Raw genomic sequence first — 23,299 nt, 5'->3', positions numbered from 1 at the left:
AAGCATCAAAAAGCATCATGATTATGGAGAACAAGAAGCTGTATTCATCTCCCTCCACAGGACTTTTCCGTATGTTGCCAAACTGTAACCCGAGGCCTTGCTCCTCGTATCTGGATAAATATTCCGTTCCGAAGCCAAAAGCCACAGGTGACAGCAAACTCTGCAACAACAAAAAAAAAAAAGACAAGCAAGAACGCATAAGTAAATAATCATGTGAGTATTAAGTTTAGTGTGACTAACGGCTAACGATTCTGTTTTTTTATTTTTATTTATTTATTAATTTTTAAATTTTTTTGCAAAAACATTTAAAATCTGCAACGATTGGGCGTCCTGTGAAAAGCTGCGCCGCAACGTACGGCCAAAGCCTTCAATCTGTAAGTCATGCGGTCCTGCCAAGTGTAGCGCAGGATGTACGGCAAGTAGACTGTTGCATAACTACAACTCCCAGCATGCCCGGACAGCCGAAGGCTGTCCGGGCATGCTGGGAGTTGTAGTTTTGCAACAGCTGGAGGCACACTGATTGGAAAACACTGAATTAGAAAGCATAAACTCATGATGTATGATACATTTCTCAAAACTTCTATAGGATAGCGTACTTTGCACCAATATTTGGTGCTTTTTTTTTTTTTTTTTGCCATTAAAAGGGGTACTCCGATGAAGAACAATTTTTTTTTTCATATCAACTGGCTCCAGAAAGTTAAACGGATTTGTAATTTATTTCTATTAAAAAAAATCTTAATTCTACCAGTACTTATCAGCTGCTGAAGTTGAGTTGTTCTTTTTTTTGTCTCACCACAGTGCTCTCTGCTGACACCTCTGTCTATCTCAGGAACTGTCCAGAGTAGGAACAAATCCCCATAGCAAACCTTTCCTGCTCCGCACAGTTCCTGACATGGACAGGTGTCAGCAGAGAGCACTATAGTAAGACAAAAAAAAAAAAAGAACAACTTAACTTCAGGAGCTGATAAGTACTGGAAGGATTAAGATGATTATTATAATTATTTTTTTATATAAGTAATTTACCAATTTGTTTAACTTTTTGGAGCCAGTTGATATGACATTTTTTTTTATTTCACCGGAGTACCCCTTTAAGCCATGCCTGTTTGCATCTGAGACAAGCTCAGTTCCAAGACCAATATGAAAAGTGTCTAAAACAAATATTAAATGTAAATGAATTTATAATGAGAAGAGACACAATGCATCACATTTTGCTGGTCTAGATGCACATAAGTAAATTTACCCCGATTTAAAAAATAAGGGTACATTTTATTTTCATATAAAAAAAAAAATGAGCTTCACAGAATATATATATATATATATATATATATATATATCTAATATATATATATATATATATATATATATATATATACGATAATATGCAAATCAGCTCATTACATCACCTTCTCAGGCGATGTTGCCTGGTATCAGCTTAGCTCCAGTTACGGAATATAAAAAGCTAATCGGGATTAATGCCAAGCCAGAAATCTCTCTCCAGAAGGAAAGAGTACCCATCTTTCCTTCTGGAGAGAGATTTCTGGCTTGGCATTAATCCCGATTAGCTTTTTATATTCCGTAACTGGAGCTAAGCTGATACCAGGGAACATCGCCTGAGAAGGTGATGTAATGAGCTGATTTGCATATTCCCTTACCCAGAATGCCTGTGGAGTGCTTAGTGGCCCTTGAAAGCTCCGTCACACCAGGAGTGGTGAACTCCCCCTGAGTTAAATACTCATCCTGTTTATATATATATATATATATATATATATATATAGTTACAGTTAAAACCAGTTTTTAGTTAAAACTGGTTTTCCCTAGTGAAAACTAGTTTTGACTAAATGCCTTTATGAAAACTAGAATTGACAGTTTTTTTCCTAGTTAAAACCAGTGTTTACTGAACGCCTTTGTTGAAACACCAGTTTTTACTAAAGCCTTCTTACAAACCAGAATACTTACTGAACGCCTTTGGACAAACTAGAATTTACTGCTAATCAAAAACTGGTTTAATTGAAACTGGTTTAAAGTAGAGAAAACGAGTTTTAACAAAATGACTCAGTTCAAACAGTTTCCAACAGTCAATTCTAGTTTTCACAAAGACATTCAGTCAAAACTGTAACTGTAACAATAACGTACATATGTATCTTTTTAAAGGGGTAGTACACTGGAATTATTATTATTAAAGTTAAACAGATTTGTAAATTACTTCCAGTACTTATCAGCTGCTGTATGCTCCACAGGAAGTCCTTTTTGTTCTCTGCTGACACCTCTGTCCATTTTAGGAACTGTCCAGAGCAGGAGCAAATCCCCATGGACAGAGGTGTCAGCAGAGAGCACTGTGGTCAAACTGGAAAGAACTACACAACTTCCTGTGGAGCATACTGCAGCTGATAAGTACTGGAAGGATTAAGATTTATAAATAGAAGTAATTTACAAATCTGTTTAACTTTCTGGCACCAGATGATTTAAAAAAAAAAAAATGTTTTCCAGTGGAGTACCCCTTTAAGCTTGGCGTGTCTAATGTCTAACAATGGTGTTTTTTTTTTTCTTGCAAAAACATTCAAAATCTGCAACAATTGCGCGTTCTATGGAAAGCTGCACCGTGACCTACGGCCAAAGTCTTCAATCTGAAAGTCATGCGGTCCTGCCAAGCGAAGCACAGGATGTGCGGCAAGTAGAGTGTGAAATAAATGACTCCGCTGCAGGCGGCCGCCAGGTTGGCTTTCGAGAAGAAGACGCTCATGAGGAAGCCTTGCATGATGGTGGACAGCGTGAAGGCCATCAGAAAGAGGAACAGGATTAGGGGATTGCTGTAGTGAAGGACTCCGCCACCCTGCAAAACAGAAAAGGGGAAACCGGTCAGCGGGAGATACTATTGTACCCGACACAAAAGGACGAAGGAAAATGAGATTTGGACACATTGTAGATAAGCAGAGAGCGGAACGCGCCAAACACTTCACTTATTGGATCTGAAGAATCAGAGCCAACGAAACACGTGATTAACCCCGCGGTGCATGAATTATCCCTATTGTAAGGTGTGAAGAACCGGTCAAATATTCGGGAGCCATGAAAATCATTATTAAAGGGGTTATCCAGGAAAAAAATTTTTTTATATATATCAACTGGCTCCAGAAAGTTAAACAGATTTGTAAATTACTTCTATAAAAAAAATCTTAATCCTTTCAGTACTTATGAGCTTCTGAAGTTAAGGTTGTTCTTTTCTGTCTAAGTGCTCTCTGATGACATGTGTCTCGGGAACCGCCCAGTTTAGAAGAGGATTGCTATGGGGATTTGCTTCTAAACTGGGCGTTTCCCGAGACAGGTGTCATAAGAGAGCACTTAGACAGAAAAGAACAACCTTAACTTCAGCAGCTCATAAGTACTGAAAGGATTAAAAAATTTTAGAGACGTAATTTACAAATCTGTTTAACTTTCTGGAGCCGGTTGATATATTAAAAAAAAAAGTTTTTTCCTGGAATACCCCTTTAAGTCTGTGCGGGGAAACGGTTATTTCAATTGTATCCTAATTGGCAACATAATGGATTTTTTCTGAAATAATGGGGTAGATTAAAGGGGTACTCCGCCCCTAGACATGTTATCCCCTATCCAAAGGATAGGGGGATGTCTGATCACAGGGGTCCTGCCGATGGGGACCCCCGCGATCTCGGCTGCGGTACCACAGACATCCGGTGAGCGGAGCGAACTTCGCTCCGTGTCGGATGACTGGCGATGCTGGGGGGAGGCTCGTGACATCACAGCCATCTCCTGCTTGTGACATCACGGCCAAACCCCGCTCGGGACATCACGGCCACGCCCCCTCAATGCAAGTCTATGGGAGGGGGCGTGACGTCCGTCACGCCCCCTCCCATAGACTTGCATTGAGGGGGCGTGGCCTTGATGTCCCGAGCAGGGCGTGGCCGTGACGTCACAAGCCTCTGGCACTGCACTCGACACCATAAACATGTGCACTATCCGGACGGAATCCCATCTCATAGACGGCAATGCATTTCCGAGCAAAATCCGCAAAAATATGTCTACGCCAGATGCAGGAATCGGGATCTCTGCAGCAGAAACATCTACTGCGGCAATTCCACTGTGTGAACAGTGCAGCAGAATCCCATTAAAGGGGTACTCAACTGGAAAAACTATTTTTTTTAAATCAACTGGTGCCAGAAAGTTAAACAGATTTGTAAATTACTTCTATTAAAAAATCTTAATCCTTCCAGTACTTATCAGCTGCTGTATGCTCCACAGGAAGTTGTGTAGTTCTTTCCAGTCTGACCACAGTGCTCTCTGCTGACACCTCTGTCCGTGTCAGGAACTGTCCAGAGCAGGAGAGGTTTGCTATGGGGATTTTCTCCTGCTCTGGACAGTTCCTGATACGGACAGAGATGTCAGCAGAGAGCACTGTGGTCAGACAGAAAGGAAATTTAAAATGAAAAGAACTTCCTGTGGAGCATACAGCAGCTGGTAAGTATTGGAAGGATTAAGATTTTTATATAGAAGCAATTTAGCTTTCTGGCACCAGTTGATTTAACCATTTTCTTTTTTTTTTTTTTTTAGTGAAGTACCCCTTTAAATTCAATGGGACTCTGCTGCAGCAGAATATCCATGCGAAAAATATTCCTGCACAATTCCACGTCCGTCACGCCCCCTCCCATAGACTTGCATTGAGGGGGCGTGGCCGTGATGTCCGCAGCGGGGCGCGGCAGTGACGTCACAAGCCTCCGGCACTGCACTCGACGCCATAAACCAACGCCGGGTAAAAACAGACATCTTATGCCCTATCCATTGGGTAGGGAATAAGATGTCTAGGGGCGGAGTACCCCTTTAATCCCGTAAAAGGGTCTATTCACACATCAGAATTTCCACTTGTGGAATTCCGCCTCAAGTTGAAGCCCAATACACTTCTATGGGATCCCGCACTCCCATTCACACTTCTGAATTTCCGCACAAGCCAGAAACCACCCAAATGAATGCGGAAGCGGAATTGATGCGAAAATTCTGCCGTGTGAATAGACCCTTCGGCTATGTTCACACGGTGGAATTTCTGAGCAGAATTTGCTGGAAAAAATTTCTACTCGGAAATTCTGAAAAATTTACGGCACATTGGGCCTCATTTACTAAAAGTGTCGAGTAGTTTTCTTTGTTGGTTTTTGCTTCCGACAGGTATTCTTCCATGATATTTATTATTGTATCTTTTATTTGGTGATTTTTTTCCTACGTTTTGCTCTTATTTTTTTCACACCTGCTCTGAGCTTTGGGGTTTTTCAGAGCTCAAATCGACCACATTTTGTGTGGAAACATTAGTAAATTTGTAGGATTTTTTTTACCTGAAAATTTAGTTGTTTTTTTTTTTGAGACACGCCCCTTTTCCATGGTGGCCATGGAGAGTTGGCAGGGTTTTTTAGATTTTTTGTCGGAAAGTCACGTGCAACACCAAAAACCCTACAAAATCTACTCGGAAAAGCCTTTGTAAATGAGGCCCATTGTCTTGAATGGGGATTCTGCTGTACCCTTAAAGTAAATTCCGGCCAGAATCTGTGTTTTGAGTGTAGAGAAATTCTGCACAAATTCTGCACATTGGCCCTGATTTACTAAAGTCCAACCGACTTTTTTTTTCTCGGGTTATGCTCCAAAATTTTTGTTACACCATCCATGCGACTAATTTTGCGCCCAAATTTTATACCGCAAATTTTTATACCCAAATTGAAAACACTCTGTTTTTTTATTGCAAGAAAATGGGCGTGGTTAACCAAAAAATGGGCATGTTCCCGACAAAAAGCTGAAATTACTCGCAGTACTTCCAAAATCACTCCTAAAAAAGCGTGAGTTTGGCTCACAGAATAACCGACAGCCAAGAGGATGTGTAAAAACTACCAAAAGCGATTTTGGCAAAGGCTTAATTCCTGTTAAATCTTGTGTTTTGCTTGTTTGGTTTGGCACATGCCATTGAGGATTTTTCTATACCCATGTTTTTTAGTTTTTTTCTTTTATGTGTGAAACATTTTCCTGTGCGACACACAAAAAAAAAAAAAAACATGTGACAGAAAATTAACCGACACGTGCGACACATTAATAAATCAGTTCCCAGAAAGAGAGGAGTGAAATCTTAAACACTCCAGAAAGAACACTCGGATATTAGTAAATCAGGGCCATTCTGCGCAAAATCCTCTAAACAGCAAAAAATCCCAGCACACTGGTTGAAAAACACTGAATTAGAAAGTATAAACTTACATCAGGCAGTGGCTTATGATGTATGATACATTTCTCAAAACTTCAATCACAAGATAGCGTACTTTGCACCAAAATTTTGGTGCTGTTTTTTTTTTTGGACCATTAAGCCATGCCCCTCCCTGATCACCCATGCCCCTTCTCAATAAGCCATGCCCCTTCCCCATAAGCCATGCCCCTTTCCCCTAAGCCATGCCTCTTCCTGAAAAGCCATGCCTCTTCCTGAAAAGCCATGCCCCTTCCCCATAAGCCATGCCCCTTCCCTATAAGCCATGCCCCGTTCCCATAAGCCATGCCTCTTTCCCATAAGCCATGGCCCTTTTCCATAAGCTATGCCCCTTCCCCATAAGCCATGCCCCTTCCCCATTAGCCATGCCCCTTCCCGATAAGCCATGCCCCTTCCCCATAAGCCATGCCCCTTCCCCATAAGCCATGCCCCTTCCCGATAAGCCATGCCCCTTCCCCATAAGCCATGCCCCTTCCCGATAAGCCATGCCACTTCCCGATAAGCCATGCCCCTTCCCCATAAGCCATGCCCCTTCCCCATAAGCCATGCCCCTTCCCCATAAGCCATGCCCCTTCCCGATAAGCCATGCCCCTTCCCCATAAGCCATGCCCCTTCCCGATAAGCCATGCCACTTCCCGATAAGCCATGCCCCTTCCCCATAAGCCATGCCCCTTCCCCATAAGCCATGCCCCTTTCCCCATAAGCCATGCCCCTTCCCCATAAGCCATGCCCCTTCCCGATAAGCCATGCCCCTTCCTGATAAGCCATGCCCCTTCCCCATAAGACATGCCCCTTCCCCATAAGCCATGCCCCTTTCCCATAAGCCATGCCCCTTCCCCATAAGCCATGCCCCTTCCCGATAAGCCATGCTCCTTCCCGATGAGCCATGCCCCTTCCCCATAAGCGATGCCCCTTCCCCATAAGCCATGCCCTTTCCCGATAAGCCATGCCCCTTCCCGATGAGCCATGCCCCTTCCCTGTAAGCCATGCCCCTTCCCGATAAGCCATGCCGCTTCCCCATAAGCCATGCCCCTTCCCGATGAGCCCTGCCCCTTCCCAATAAACCATGCCCCTTCCCGATGAGCCATGCCCCTTCCACATGAGTCATGCACCTTCCCAATGAGCCATGCCCCTTCCCCATAAGCCATGCCCCTTCAGCATAAGCCATGTCCCTTCCCCATAAGCCATTCCCCTTCCCGATGAGCCATGCCCCTTTCCCATAAGCGATGCCCCTTCCCCATAAGCCATGCCCTTTCCCGATAAGCCATGCCCCTTCCCGATGAGCCATGCCCCTTCCCTGTAAGCCATGCCCCTTCCCGATAAGCCATGCCGCTTCCCCATAAGCCATGCCCCTTCCCGATGAGCCCTGCCCCTTCCCAATAAACCATGCCCCTTCCCGATGAGCCATGCCCCTTCCACATGAGTCATGCCCCTTCCCAATGAGCCATGCCCCTTCCCCATAAGCCATGCCCCTTCAGCATAAGCCATGTCCCTTCCCCATAAGCCATTCCCCTTCCCGATGAGCCATGCCCCTTTCCCATAAGCCATGCCCCTTCCCCATAAGCCATGCCCCTTATCCCATGAGCCATGCACCTTCCCGATGAACCATGCCCATTCCCGATGAGCCATGCCCCTTCCACATAAGCCACACCCCTTCCTGATAAGTCATGCCCCTTCCCGATGAGCCATGCCCCTTCCCCATAAGCCATGCCCCTTCCCCATAAGCCATGCCCCTTCCTAATGAGCCATGCCCCTTCCTGATGAGCCATGCCCCTTCCTGATGAGCCATGCCCCTTCCTGATCAACCACGCCCTTTCCTGATGAGACATGCCCCTTCCTGATAAGCCACGCCCCATCCCGATAAGCCATCCCCATCTCCATCTGAGACAAGCTCAGTTCCAAGTGCAATATGAAAAGTCTCTAAAACATATGATAAATGCAAATGTACCTATAATGAGAAGAGCCTAAATGCATCACATTTGTGAGGACGTATCTCATTGTTTAATGTTTCTCAGTACAGTTTATGGTAAATGAAGGTCCTGCAGAAAACAATCCCTCGTGTGGCTCAGTATGAGGACGAATAAAAGAGTCAAGGCTCCTAGAATCTCTAAAACAGAACAAGGCAGAGCTTCCCATGAGGGTATTGCTGGATTCTAGGTGTCTTCGTGTAGAAGAACTGCTCAGCGTGGAGAGTTGTGTAAAAGTCACAACTACTACACGTGTTTGTATCCAGAGGATTGGCGCTGTTATCCGGTGTGAAGAGATTCCTAGCCGATGATAGCCATGGAGGGAGATGCAGGGAATAAAACAGATAAGCCTGTTTTTACCTGAGGAAGAGGCATGTGCAAGCCTCGAAACGCATTGTGATTTGGCTTCAATAAAGAAGATTATTATTTGATACAGACGTCTGAGTGGATTGCGCTATCTATCCGTTTTTTCCCTGCATCTCCCTCCATGGCTCCTAGAAGTCATAATTGATGTGGGCAGAAGGGGTTAATATTAGCGTCTTCCTGTGAATTGCTAGAAGTTCTGTCTGTACAGTGAGTATTGATGTATTTATGTATGTATGTGTGGTGGCCCAGTATGGGAGGTGCTGCTGCTGTCCTGTCAGGCAGCATCCTTAAGTGTCCCCACGGCCCCCTGCACTTCTTTCCCCATTGTAAATATGTTTTACCATGTAAAGTGTTATAAAATGTAATGTGGCTTTAAGAGTTATATCATGTGATATGTCATGTGATTGTTATCCAGGAGGTACCAGTGACCGGGTGATCCTCGGGGTGACCTATGGGCTTCCTGCAGGTCTCCCCCATATAATGACCTATGGGCTCCCTGCTAGTCTCCCCCATATAATGACCTATGGGCTCCCTGCTAGTCTCCCCCATATATTGACCTATGGGCTCCCTGCTAGTCTCCCCCATATAATGACCTATGGGCTCCCTGCTAGTCTCCCCCATATAATGACCTATGGGCTCCCTGCTAGTCTCCCCCATATAAGCCCTGGGTGGAGCTTCTCTCTCTTCTGCTGAGGTCCAGTGCAGTCGACTAGTGTGTGTATCCAGAGACCTCAAAGTCCAGTCCTGCAGCCACCATCAAGTCAAGTAAGATAAAGTCACAGCTTTATGAGTTAAGTCAAGTCAGTCCCTGTCATCTGTCAAGTCAGCATGGTCTGCATTCAATTGTCCAGCCCTACTACAAGTCCCAGCAAGTCCTTAAGGTCTCTGCATCACTAGTCAACTCCTTGGGCCCTGGCTGAACTGTATAGACTTTACCATCTTTCTGTCACGATTCGGCTAGCTGGATGTGGATCCTCTGTGTCAGCAAGGGATTGGCGTGGACCGTGTCGGTGGACCAGTTCTAGGGTTGCAACTGGTTTTCACCAGAGCCCGCCGCAAAGCGGGATGGTCTTGCTGCGGCGGTAGCAACCAGGTCGTATCCACCGGCAACGGCTCAACCTCTCTGACTGCTGAGAAGGCGTGGGACAGAAGGACTAGGCAGAGGCAAGGTCAGACGTAGCAGAAGGTCGGGGCAGGCGGCAAGGTTCGTAGTCAATAAGGATAGCAGGAGATCTGGAAACACAGTAATGGTACACACAGTAGAAGTGTTACGCCGAGCGCTCCGGGTTCCCGCTCCTCCCCGGAGCGCTCGCTACACTCTCGCTCCCGCAGCGCCCCGGTCAGATCCACTGACCGGGTGCGCTGCGATACCGCCTCCAGCCGGGATGCGATTCGCGATGCGGGAGGCGCCCGCTCGCGATGCGCACCCCGGCTCCCGTACCTGACTCGCTCTCCGTCGGTCCTGTCCCGGCGCGCGCGGCCCCGCTCCCTAGGGCGCGCGCGCGCCGGGTCTCTGTGATTTAAAGGGCCACTGCGCCGCTGATTGGCGCAGTGGTTCTAATCAGTGTGTTCACCTGTGCACTCCCTATGTATACCTCACTTCCCCTGCACTCCCTCGCCGGATCTTGTTGCCATTGTGCCAGTGAAAGCGTTCCCTTGTGTGTTCCTAGCCTGTGTTCCAGACCTCCTGCCGTTGCCCCTGACTACGATCCTTGCTGCCTGCCCCGACCTTCTGCTACGTCCGACCTTGCTTCTGTCTACTCCCTTGTACCGCGCCTATCTTCAGCAGTCAGAGAGGTTGAGTCGTTGCTAGTGGATACGACCTGGTCACTACCGCCGCAGCAAGACCATCCCGCTTTGCGGTGGGCTCTGGTGAAAACCAGTAGTGACTTAGAACCGGTCCACTAGCACGGTCCACGCCATTCCCTCTCTGGCACAGAGGATCCACCTCCTGCCAGCCGGCATCGTGACAAGAAGCTTTCACAAGGCACTAAGGCAACAAGATCCGGCAAGGAAGTGCAGGGGAAGTGAGGTAATATAGCCAGGGAGCAGGTGGAAGCTAATTAGGCTGATTGGGCCAGGCACCAATCATTGGTGCACTGGCCCTTTAAATCTCAGAGAGCTGGCGCGCGCGCGCCCTAGAGAGCGGAGCCGCACACGCCAGAACATGATAGCCGGGGACCGGAACGGGTGAGTGGCTTGGGATGCGATTCGTGAGCGGGCGCGTCCCGCTATGCGAATCGCATCCCCATCATGAATGTCAGTGCAGCGCTCCCGGTCAGCGGACCCGACCAGGGCGCTGCATAGAGGAGAACGCCGCGAGCGCTCCGGGGAGGAGCAGGGACCCGGAGCGCTCGGCGTAACAGTACCCCCCCCCCTTAGGTCTCCCCCTCTTTTTGTCTCCTTGTCTCTTCAAAATTGACGAGAAAATAGGGGGCGCCTCTTGAGTCTCCTTCTGGAAAAAGAAGTCCTGGGTAGCTACACCAGCGGTAGGCAGTTCAGAAGGACTGGGGAGGGGGGGCAGAGGGAGAAGCATGTCACAGGGCAGAATGTCACCAGGACGGGGGCTATGAGGAGGCACGGCACTGTCCTGATAGGCCTTGGGGAGACCAGGCACAGGAGGAAACACAGATGCCCGACAGACGGGGCTGGGAGCAGACGTGAGGCATTCCTTGCGGCAAGCAGGACCCCAATTCTTGATCTCCCCGGTGGTCCAGTCAAGGGTGGGAGAATGATGCTGGAGCCATGGCAGACCGAGGAGGACTTCAGAGGTGCAGTTGGGCAGGACCAAAAATTCAATTTTCTCGTGATGCAGTCCAATGTTCATAAGCAGGGGCTCTGTGCGGTAACGCACAGTGCAGTGCAACTTCACTCCGTTGATCGAAGAAATGTAGAGCGGCTTGACGAGACAGGTCACCGGGATGCAGTACCTATCAAGCAAAGAGGCCAGAATAAAATTTCCAGAAGCACCAGAGTCCAAGCAGGCCACGGCTGAGAAGGAGGAGTTGGCAGAAGGAGAAATCCGCACGGGCACAGTGAGACATGGAGAAGCAGACTTCATACCAAGAGACGCCAGACCCACGTGAGCTGGGTGCGTGCGTGCATTTTCCAGACGTGGAGGACGAATAGGGCAATCCACCAAGAAATGTTCGGTACTAGCGCAGTACAGACATAGATTTTTATCCCTACGGCGAGACCTCTCTTCATGGGTCAGGCGAGACCGATCCACTTGCGTAGCCTCCTCGGCGGGATGCACAGGGGTAGATTGCAAAGTATAGCGTGAGAGAGGTGCCCAGAGATCAAGGTCTTTTTCCTGGCGGAGCTCCTGGTGTCTCTCAGAAAAACGCTTGTCAATGCGGGTGGCCAAATGGATAAGTTCTTGCAGGTTGGCAGGAATCTCTCGTGCGGCCAGCACATCTTTGATGTTACTGGATAGGCCTTTTTTAAAGGTCGCGCAGAGAGCCTCGTTGTTCCAGGATAATTCAGAGGCGAGGGTACGAAATTGGATGGCGTATTCGCCTACAGAAGAATTACCCTGGACCAGGTTTAACAAGGCAGTTTCGGCAGAAGAAGCTCGGGCTGGTTCCCCGAAGACACTGCGAACCTCAGAGAAGAAGGACTGTACAGTGGTGGTGACAGGGTCATCGCAGTCCCAGAGCGGTGTGGCCCAAGACAAAGCCTTCCCAGACAGGAGACTAACCACGAAAGCCACCTTCGACCGTTCTGTAGGAAATTGGTCCGACAACATCTCCAAATGTAGGGAACATTGTGACAGGAAACCACGGCAGAGTCTAGAGTCCCCATCAAATTTGTCCGGCAGGGACAAGCGGAGGTTAGGAGCGGGCACTCGCTGCGGAGGAGGTGCAGGAGCTGGCAGAGGAGATGATAGGTGCTGTTGCAGCTGCTGTAGCTGCGACTGAAGTTGCTGTAACATGGTGGTCATGTGCGACAGCTGGTGAGCTTGTTGGGCGATCTGTCGGGTTTGCTGGGCGACCACCGTGGATAGGTCAGCGAGACTTGGCAGCGGCACCTCAGCGGGATCCATGGCCGGATCTACTGTCACGATTCGGCTAGCTGGATGTGGATCCTCTGTGTCAGCAAGGGATTGGCATGGACCGTGTCGGTGGACCGGTTCTAGGGTTGCAACTGGTTTTCACCAGAGCCCGCCGCAAAGCGGGATGGTCTTGCTGCGGCGGTAGCAACCAGGTCGTATCCACCGGCAACGGCTCAACCTCTCTGACTGCTGAGAAGGCGTGGGACAGAAGGACTAGGCAGAGGCAAGGTCAGACGTAGCAGAAGGTCGGGGCAGGCGGCAAGGTTCGTAGTCAATAAGGATAGCAGGAGATCAGGTAACACAGTAATGGTACACACAGTAGAAGCTTTCACAAGGCACTAAGGCAACAAGATCCGGCAAGGAAGTGCAGGGGAAGTGAGGTAATATAGCCAGGGAGCAGGTGGAAGCCCTTTAAATCTCAGAGAGCTGGCGCGCGCGTGCCCTAGAGAGCGGAGCCGCACGCGCCAGAACATGATAGCCGGGGACCGGAACGGGTGAGTGGCTTGGGATGCGATTCGCGAGCGGGCGCGTCCTACTATGCGAATCGCATCCCCATCATGAATGTCAGTGCAGCGCTCCCGGTCAGCGGACTCGACCGGGGCGCTGCATAGAGGAGAACGCCGCGAGCGCTCCGGGGAGGAGCAGGGACCCGGAGCGCTCAGCGTAACACTTTCTACCCTGGGTGGTTTTAGGCTAAACCATACCCTGGCATCACGAATACAAGGGGTTAATTACATCTGCCCCTAGGGTAACAACATCTGCCCTCATCACACCCCACCACAACATATTTATGTACAGTGATTATTGATGTATATATTATGCATTTATGCTTCTCTGTCTGCAGATGTGTATGTACAGTGAGTATTGATGTATTTATGTATTGATTTATTATGTAATTTTGTATTGATTTATTAAGTATTTATGTATTGATTTATTATGTATTTATGTATTGATTTATTATGTATTTATGTATTGATTTACTATGTCATTTTGTATTGATGTATGTATGGATTTGCTGCAGTGTCTGCAGATGTGTATGACTATGTACAGTGAGTATAGTTTTATTGATGTAATATGCTCCTTTGCGTCTGCAGATGTGTTTGCACAGTGAGTATTGATGTATTTATGTATTGATTTGTTATGTATTTTTGTATAGATTTATTATGTATTTATGTATTGATTTATTATGTATTTATGTATTGATTTATTATGTCATTTTGTATTGATGTATTTATGGATTTGCTGCTGTGTCTGCAGACGTGTATGTACAGTGAGTATTGATGTATTTTTGTATTGATGTATTTTTGTATTGATGTATTTTTGTATTGATTTATTTATGGATTTGCTGCTGTATCTGCAGACGTGTATATGGCGGACCTCCATGATCCAGTGAATATCTCTCTGTATATATTTCTCCGCCACCTTTACATTTTCCAAGAATTTCAGCTGAGGAATCTGCTCTTTACATTCCGGCTCACAAACCCTCATCCATTTCCAGTAACTCTTCTTCCTCCTCAGATCTGACAGGACTGATAAAGCACAAAGAATGTAAAGCACAGGTAGGCGGCCGCCGTGCAAACCGGTGATGATCCCCAATAACCAACAATTACCGCAAGGAAGTGTATAATCCATGTACATGGCTGCAGGGGTCGTACGGAAGGTCAGGTATAACTAATACATATACGCACCCGGTATAACTAAGACATACACTCTCCTAATATAACTAATACATGTACTCTCCTAATATAACCAATACATGTCCTCTCCTAATATAACTAATACATGTACTCTCCTAATATAACTAATACATGTCCTCTCCTAATATAACTAATACATGTCCTCTCCTAATATAACTAATACATGTCCTCTCCTAATATAACTAATACATGTACTCTCCTAATATAACTAATACCTGTACTCTCCAAATATAACTAATACATGTACTCTCCAAATATAACTAATACATGTACTCTCCAAATATAACTAATACATGTACTCTCCTAATATAACTAATACATGTCCTCTCCTAATATAACTAATACATGTACTCTCCTAATATAACTAATACCTGTCCTCTCCTAATATAACTAATACATGTACTCTCCCGGTATAACTAATACATGTACTCTCCTAATATAACTAATACATGTCCTCTCCTAATATAACTAATACATGTACTCTCCCGGTATAACTAATACATGTACTCTCCTAATATAACTAATGCATGTCCTCTCCTAATATAACTAATACATGTCCTCTCCTAATATAACTAATACATGTACTCTCCTAATATAACTAATACCTGTACTCTCCAAATATAACTAATACATGTACTCTCCAAATATAACTAATACATGTACTCTCCTAATATAACTAATACATGTCCTCTCCTAATATAACTAATACATGTCCTCTCCTAATATAACTAATACATGTCCTCTCCTAATATAACTAATACATGTACTCTCCTAATATAACTAATACCTGTACTCTCCAAATATAACTAATACATGTACTCTCCAAATATAACTAATACATGTACTCTCCAAATATAACTAATACATGTCCTCTCCTAATATAACTAATACATGTCCTCTCCTAATATAACTAATACATGTCCTCTCCTAATATAACTAATACATGTCCTCTCCTAATATAACTAATACATGTCCTCTCCTAATATAACTAATACATGTACTCTCCTAATATAACTAATACACGTACTCTCCTAATATAACTAATACATGTACTCTCCTAATATAACTAATACATGTCCTCTCCTAATATAACTAATACATGTCCTCTCCTAATATAACTAATACATGTCCTCTCCTAATATAACTAATACATGTACTCTCCTAATATAACTAATACACGTACTCTCCTAATATAACTAATACATGTACTCTCCTAATATAACTAATACATGTCCTCTCCTAATATAACTAATACATGTCCTCTCCTAATATAACTAATACATGTACTCTCCTAATATAACTAATACCTGTCCTCTCCTAATATAACTAATACATGTACTCTCCTAATATAACTAATACACGTACTCTCCTAATATAACTAATACATGTACTCTCCTAATATAACTAATACATGTCCTCTCCTAATATAACTAATACATGTACTCTCCCGGTATAACTAATACATGTACTCTCCTAATATAACTAATACATGTCCTCTCCTAATATAACTAATACATGTACTCTCCCGGTATAACTAATACATGTACTCTCCTAATATAACTAATGCATGTCCTCTCCTAATATAACTAATACATGTCCTCTCCTAATATAACTAATACATGTACTCTCCTAATATAACTAATACATGTCCTCTCCTAATATAACTAATACATGTACTCTCCTAATATAACTAATACATGTACTCTCCTAATATAACTAATACATGTCCTCTCCTAATATAACTAATACATGTCCTCTCCTAATATAACTAATACATGTCCTCTCCTAATATAACTAATACCTGTCCTCTCCTAATATAACTAATACATGTACTCTCCTAATATAACTAATACATGTACTCTCCTAATATAACTAATACATGTACTCTCCAAATATAACTAATACATGTCCTCTCCTAATATAACTAATACATGTCCTCTCCTAATATAACTAATACATGTCCTCTCCTAATATAACTAATACCTGTCCTCTCCTAATATAACTAATACATGTCCTCTCCTAATATAACTAATACATGTCCTCTCCTAATATAACTCATACATGTCCTCTCCTAATATAACTAATACATGTCCTCTCCTAATATAACTAATACATGTCCTCTCCAAATATAACTAAGACATACACTCTCCTAATATAACTAATACATGTCCTCTCCTAATATAACTAATACATGTCCTCTCCTAATATAACTCATACATGTACTCTCCTAATATAACTAATACATGTCCTCTCCTAATATAACTAATACATGTACTCTCCTAATATAACTAATACATGTCCTCTCCTAATATAACTAATACATGTCCTCTCCTAATATAACTAATACATGTCCTCTCCAAATATAACTAAGACATGTACTCTCCTAATATAACTAATACATGTACTCTCCTAATATAACTAATACATGTACTCTCCTAATATAACTAATACATGTACTCTCCTAATATAACTAATACATATACTCTCCTAATATAACTAATACATGTACTCTCCTAATATAACTAATACATGTACTCTCCTAATATAACTAATACATGTACTCTCCTAATATAACTAATACATGTCCTCTCCTAATATAACTAATACATGTCCTCTCCTAATATAACTAATACATGTCCTCTCCTAATATAACTAATACATGTACTCTCCTAATATAACTAATACATGTACTCTCCTAATATAACTAATACATGTCCTCTCCTAATATAACTAATACATGTACTCTCCTAATATAACTAATACATGTACTCTCCTAATATAACTAATACATGTCCTCTCCTAATATAACTAATACATGTCCTCTCCTAATATAACTAATACATGTACTCTCCTAATATAACTAATACATGTACTCTCCTAATATAACTAATACATGTACTCTCCTAATATAACTAATACATGTACTCTCCTAATATAACTAATACATGTACTCTCCTAATATAACTAATACATGTCCTCTCCTAATATAACTAATACCTGTCCTCTCCTAATATAACTAATACATGTACTCTCCTAATATAACTAATACATGTCCTCTCCTAATATAACTAATACATGTACTCTCCTAATATAACTAATACATGTCCTCTCCTAATATAACTAATACATGTCCTCTCCTAATATAACTATTACATGTACTCTCCTAATATAACTAATACATGTACTCTCCTAATATAACCAATACATGTACTCTCCTAATATAACTAATACATGTCCTCTCCTAATATAACTAATACATGTACTCTCCTAATATAACTAATACATGTCCTCTCCTAATATAACTAATACATGTCCTCTCCTAATATAACTAATACATGTCCTCTCCTAATATAACTAATACATGTCCTCTCCTAATATAACTAATACATGTACTCTCCTAATATAACTAATACATGTACTCTCCTAATATAACTAATACATGTACTCTCCTAATATAACTAATACATGTCCTCTCCTAATATAACTAATACATGTACTCTCCTAATATAACTAATACATGTCCTCTCCTAATATAACTAATACATGTCCTCTCCTAATATAACTAATACATGTACTCTCCTAATATAACTAATACATGTCCTCTCCTAATATAACTAATACATGTACTCTCCTAATATAACTAATACATGTCCTCTCCTAATATAACTAATACATGTCCTCTCCTAATATAACTAATACATGTACTCTCCTAATATAACTAATACATGTCCTCTCCTAATATAACTAATACATGTACTCTCCTAATATAACTAATACATGTACTCTCCTAATATAACTAATACATGTACTCTCCTAATATAACTAATACATGTCCTCTCCTAATATAACTAATACATGTACTCTCCTAATATAACTAATACATGTCCTCTCCTAATATAACTAATACATGTCCTCTCCTAATATAACTAATACATGTCCTCTCCTAATATAACTAATACATGTCCTCTCCTAATATAACTAATACATGTACTCTCCTAATATAACTAATACATGTCCTCTCCTAATATAACTAATACATGTACTCTCCTAATATAACTAATACATGTCCTCTCCTAATATAACTAATACATGTCCTCTCCTAATATAACTAATACATGTACTCTCCTAATATAACTAATACATGTACTCTCCTAATATAACTAATACATGTACTCTCCTAATATAACTCATACATGTCCTCTCCTAATATAACTAATACATGTACTCTCCTAATATAACTAATACATGTACTCTCCTAATATAACTAATACATGTCCTCTCCTAATATAACTAATACATGTCCTCTCCTAATATAACTAATACCTGTCCTCTCCTAATATAACTAATACATGTCCTCTCCTAATATAACTAATACATGTCCTCTCCTAATATAACTAATACATGTACTCTCCTAATATAACTAATACATGTACTCTCCTAATATAACTAATACATGTACTCTCCTAATATAACTAATACATGTACTCTCCTAATATAACTAATACATGTACTCTCCTAATATAACTGATACATGTACTCTCCTAATATAACTAATACATGTACTCTCCTAATATAACTAATACATGTACTCTCCTAATATAACTAATACATGTCCTCTCCTAATATAACTAATACATGTACTCTCCTAATATAACTAATACATGTACTCTCCTAATATAACTAATACATGTACTCTCCTAATATAACTAATACATGTACTCTCCTAATATAACTAATACATGTACTCTCCTAATATAACTAATACATGTCCTCTCCTAATATAACTAATTGTCACGATGCCGGCTGGCAGGTAGTGGATCCTCTGTGCCAGAGAGGGATTGGCGTGGACCGTGCTAGTGGATCGGTTCTAAGTCACTACTGGTTTTCACCAGAGCCCGCCGCAAAGCGGGATGGTCTTGCTGCGGCGGTAGTGACCAGGTCGTATCCACTAGCAACGGCTCAACCTCTCTGACTGCTGAAGATAGGCGCGGTACAAGGGAGTAGACAGAAGCAAGGTCGGACGTAGCAGAAGGTCGGGGCAGGCAGCAAGGATCGTAGTCGGGGGCAACGGCAGGAGGTCTGGAACACAGGCTAGGAACACACAAGGAAACGCTTTCACTGGCACAATGGCAACAAGATCCGGCGAGGGAGTGAAGGGGAAGTGAGGTATAAATAGGGAGTGCACAGGTGAACACACTAATTGGAACCACTGCGCCAATCAGCGGCGCAGTGGCCCTTTAAATCGCAGAGACCCGGCGCGCGCGCGCCCTAGGGAGCGGGGCCGCGCGCGCCGGGACAGGACAGACGGAGAGCGAGTCAGGTACGGGAGCCGGGACGCGCATCGCGAGCGGGCGCTACCCGCATCGCGAATCGCATCCCGGCTGGAGACGGTATCGCAGCGCACCGGGTCAGTGGAGCTGCCCGGAGCGCTGCGGGTAGCGAGAGAGAAGCGAGCGCTCCGGGGAGGAGCGGGGACCCGGAGCGCTCGGCGTAACAGTACCCCCCCCCTTGGGTCTCCCCCTCTTCTTAGAGCCTGAGAACCTGAGGAGCAGACTTTTGTCTAGGATGTTGTCCTCAGGTTCCCAGGATCTCTCTTCAGGTCCACAGCCCTCCCAATCCACCAAAAAGAACCTTTTTCCTCTGACCGTCTTGGAGGCCAGTATCTCTTTTACTGAGAAGACGTCAGAAGAACCGGAGACAGGAGTGGGAGAAACTAATTTGGGAGAGAAACGGTTGATGATGAGTGGTTTAAGAAGAGAGACATGAAAGGCATTAGGAATGCGGAGAGAAGGAGGAAGAAGAAGTTTGTAAGAGACAGGATTAATTTGGCACAAGACTTTGAAAGGACCAAGATAGCGTGGACCCAGTTTGTAACTGGGGACACGAAAGCGGACATATTTAGCGGAGAGCCATACCTTGTATCCGGGAGCAAAAATGGGGGGAGCTCTTCTTTTCTTATCGGCAAACTTTTTCATGCGAGATGAAGCCTGTAAAAGAGAATCTTGGGTCTCTTTCCATATGGTGGAAAGATCACGAGTCACTTCATCTACAGCGGGCAAACCAGAGGGCAAGGGAGTAGGGAGGGGGGGAAGAGGGTGACGGCCGTACACCACGAAAAATGGGGATTTGGAGGAAGATTCAGAGACTCTAAAGTTATACGAGAATTCGGCCCATGGTAGAAGATCTGCCCAATCATCCTGGCGGGAGGAAACAAAATGTCGTAAATAATCACCCAAGACCTGGTTAATTCTTTCTACTTGTCCATTGGATTGAGGATGATATGCAGAAGAAAAGTTTAATTTAATCTTGAGTTGTTTACAGAGAGCCCTCCAGAATTTTGACACGAATTGGACGCCTCTATCCGAGACTATCTGTGTGGGCAACCCGTGAAGACGAAAAATGTGTACAAAAAATTGTTTAGCCAACTGAGGCGCTGAAGGAAGACCAGGAAGAGGGATGAAATGTGCCATCTTGGAGAATCGATCAACGACCACCCAAACAACAGTGTTGCCACGGGATGGGGGTAGGTCTGTAATAAAATCCATACCAATCAGAGACCAAGGCTGTTCGGGGACAGGCAGAGGATGAAGAAAACCAGCGGGCTTCTGGCGAGGAGTCTTATCCCGGGCACAGACAGTGCAGGCTCGCACAAAGTCCACGACATCCGTCTCCAGAGTCGGCCACCAATAGAAGCGAGAGATGAGTTGCACAGATTTCTTGATGCCTGCATGACCTGCGAGATGGGAGGAGTGACCCCATTTGAGGATTCCGAGGCGTTGGCGTGGAGAGACGAAGGTCTTTCCTGGAGGAGTTTGCCTGATGGAGGCTGGAGAAGTGGAAATCAGGCAGTCAGGAGGAATGATGTGTTGCGGAGAGAGTTCAACTTCCGAGGCATCCGAGGAACGAGAGAGAGCATCGGCCCTAATGTTCTTATCGGCAGGCCGAAAGTGAATTTCAAAATTAAATCGGGCAAAGAACAGAGACCACCTGGCCTGGCGAGGATTCAGCCGTTGGGCAGACTGGAGATAGGAGAGGTTCTTGTGATTGGTGTAAATAATAACTGGAAATCTTGATCCCTCCAGCAGATGCCTCCATTCCTCAAGTGCTAATTTAATGGCTAGAAGCTCTCGATCCCCGATGGAGTAGTTCCTCTCCGCCGGAGAGAAGGTCCTAGAAAAAAAACCACAAGTAACAGCATGCCCGGAAGAATTTTTTTGTAGAAGGACCGCTCCAGCTCCTACAGAGGAGGCATCAACCTCCAATAGGAAGGGTTTAGATGGGTCAGGTCTGGAGAGCACGGGAGCCGAAGAAAAGGCAGACTTGAGCCGTTTAAAGGCGTCTTCCGCTTGAGGAGGCCAAGACTTGGGATTGGCATTTTTTTTGGTTAAAGCCACGATAGGGGCCACAACGGTAGAAAAATGTGGAATAAATTGCCTGTAATAATTGGCGAACCCCAAAAAACGTTGGATAGCACGGAGTCTGGAGGGGCGTGGCCAATCTAAGACGGCAGAGAGTTTGTCTGGATCCATTTGTAGTCCCTGGCCAGAGACCAAGTATCCTAGGAAAGGAAGAGATTGGCATTCAAACAGACATTTCTCTATCTTGGCATAAAGTTGATTGTCACGAAGTCTCTGAAGAACCATACGGACATGCTGGCGGTGTTCTTCTAGATTGGCAGAAAAAATCAGGATATCGTCCAGATATACAACAACACAGGAGTATAAGAGATCACGAAAAATTTCATTAACAAAGTCTTGGAAGACGGCAGGGGCGTTGCACAGGCCAAAGGGCATGACCAGATACTCAAAGTGTCCATCTCTAGTGTTAAATGCCGTTTTCCATTCATCCCCCTCTCTGATGCGGATGAGATTATAAGCACCTCTTAAGTCCAGTTTGGTAAAGATGTGGGCACCTTGGAGGCGATCAAAGAGTTCAGAGATGAGGGGTAGGGGGTAGCGGTTCTTTACCGTGATTTTATTAAGACCGCGGTAGTCAATGCAAGGACGTAGAGAGCCATCTTTTTTGGACACAAAGAAAAATCCGGCTCCGGCAGGAGAGGAGGATTTACGGATAAAGCCTTTTTTTTAATTTTCCTGGATGTACTCCGACATAGCAAGAGTCTCTGGGGCGGACAGAGGATAGATTCTGCCCCGGGGTGGAGTAGTGCCCGGGAGGAGGTCAATAGGACAATCATAAGGCCTGTGAGGAGGTAGAGTCTCAGCTTGTTTTTTGCAAAAAACATCCGCAAAGTCCATATAGGCCTTAGGGAGACCGGTTACAGGGGGAACCACAGAGTCACGGCAAGGGGTACTGGGAACCGGTTTTAGGCAGTCCTTGAAACAAGAGGGTCCCCAACTCTTGATCTCCCCAGTGGACCAATCCAGGGTTGGGGAATGGAGTTGAAGCCAGGGTAGTCCAAGGAGGATTTCGGAAGTGCAATTGGGGAGGACCAAAAATTCAATCTTCTCGTGATGAGGTCCGATGCACATTAGAAGGGGCTCTGTGCGAAAACGTATGGTACAGTCCAATCTTTCATTGTTTACACAATTGATGTAGAGGGGTCTGGCGAGACTGGTCACTGGGATGTTGAACCTGTTGACGAGAGAGGCCAAAATAAAATTTCCTGCAGATCCGGAATCCAAGAAGGCCATAGTAGAGAAGGAGAAGGCAGAGGCAGATATCCGCACAGGCACAGTAAGACGTGGAGAAGCAGAGTAGACATCAAGGACTGTCTCACCCTTGTGCGGAGTCAGCGTACGTCTTTCCAGGCGGGGAGGACGGATAGGACAATCCTTCAGGAAGTGTTTGGTACTGGCACAGTACAGGCACAGATTCTCCATGCGGCGTCGTGTCCTCTCTTGAGGTGTCAGGCGAGACCGGTCGACCTGCATAGCCTCCACGGCGGGAGGCACAGGAACGGATTGCAGGGGACCAGAGGAGAGAGGAGCCGGGGAGAAAAAACGCCTTGTGCGAACAA

At 44.5% G+C, this 23,299-nt stretch overlaps 1 protein-coding gene across 5 annotated transcripts in view; it reads right to left on the bottom strand.

Moving 5' to 3' along the window:
- ABCA4 (ATP binding cassette subfamily A member 4) overlaps positions 1-23,299 on the bottom strand; it is a 319,079-nt gene that overhangs the window by 166,715 nt on the left and 129,065 nt on the right. For all 5 annotated transcript variants that reach the window (XM_056523119.1, XM_056523115.1, XM_056523117.1 and 2 more), the window contains 2 exons: positions 2,609-2,830; positions 1-160 (listed from right to left, as the gene is read on the bottom strand). The exon at positions 1-160 is cut by the window's left edge and continues 45 nt beyond it. In XM_056523119.1, coding sequence (XP_056379094.1) covers positions 1-160; positions 2,609-2,830 — 382 coding nt within the window. The remainder of the gene's footprint in view (positions 161-2,608; positions 2,831-23,299) is intronic.

This window comes from Hyla sarda, chromosome 6, assembly GCF_029499605.1.
Source record: "Hyla sarda isolate aHylSar1 chromosome 6, aHylSar1.hap1, whole genome shotgun sequence".
Lineage (NCBI taxonomy): Eukaryota > Metazoa > Chordata > Amphibia > Anura > Hylidae > Hyla > Hyla sarda.
This window is presented reverse-complemented; position numbering and strand designations above follow the sequence as displayed.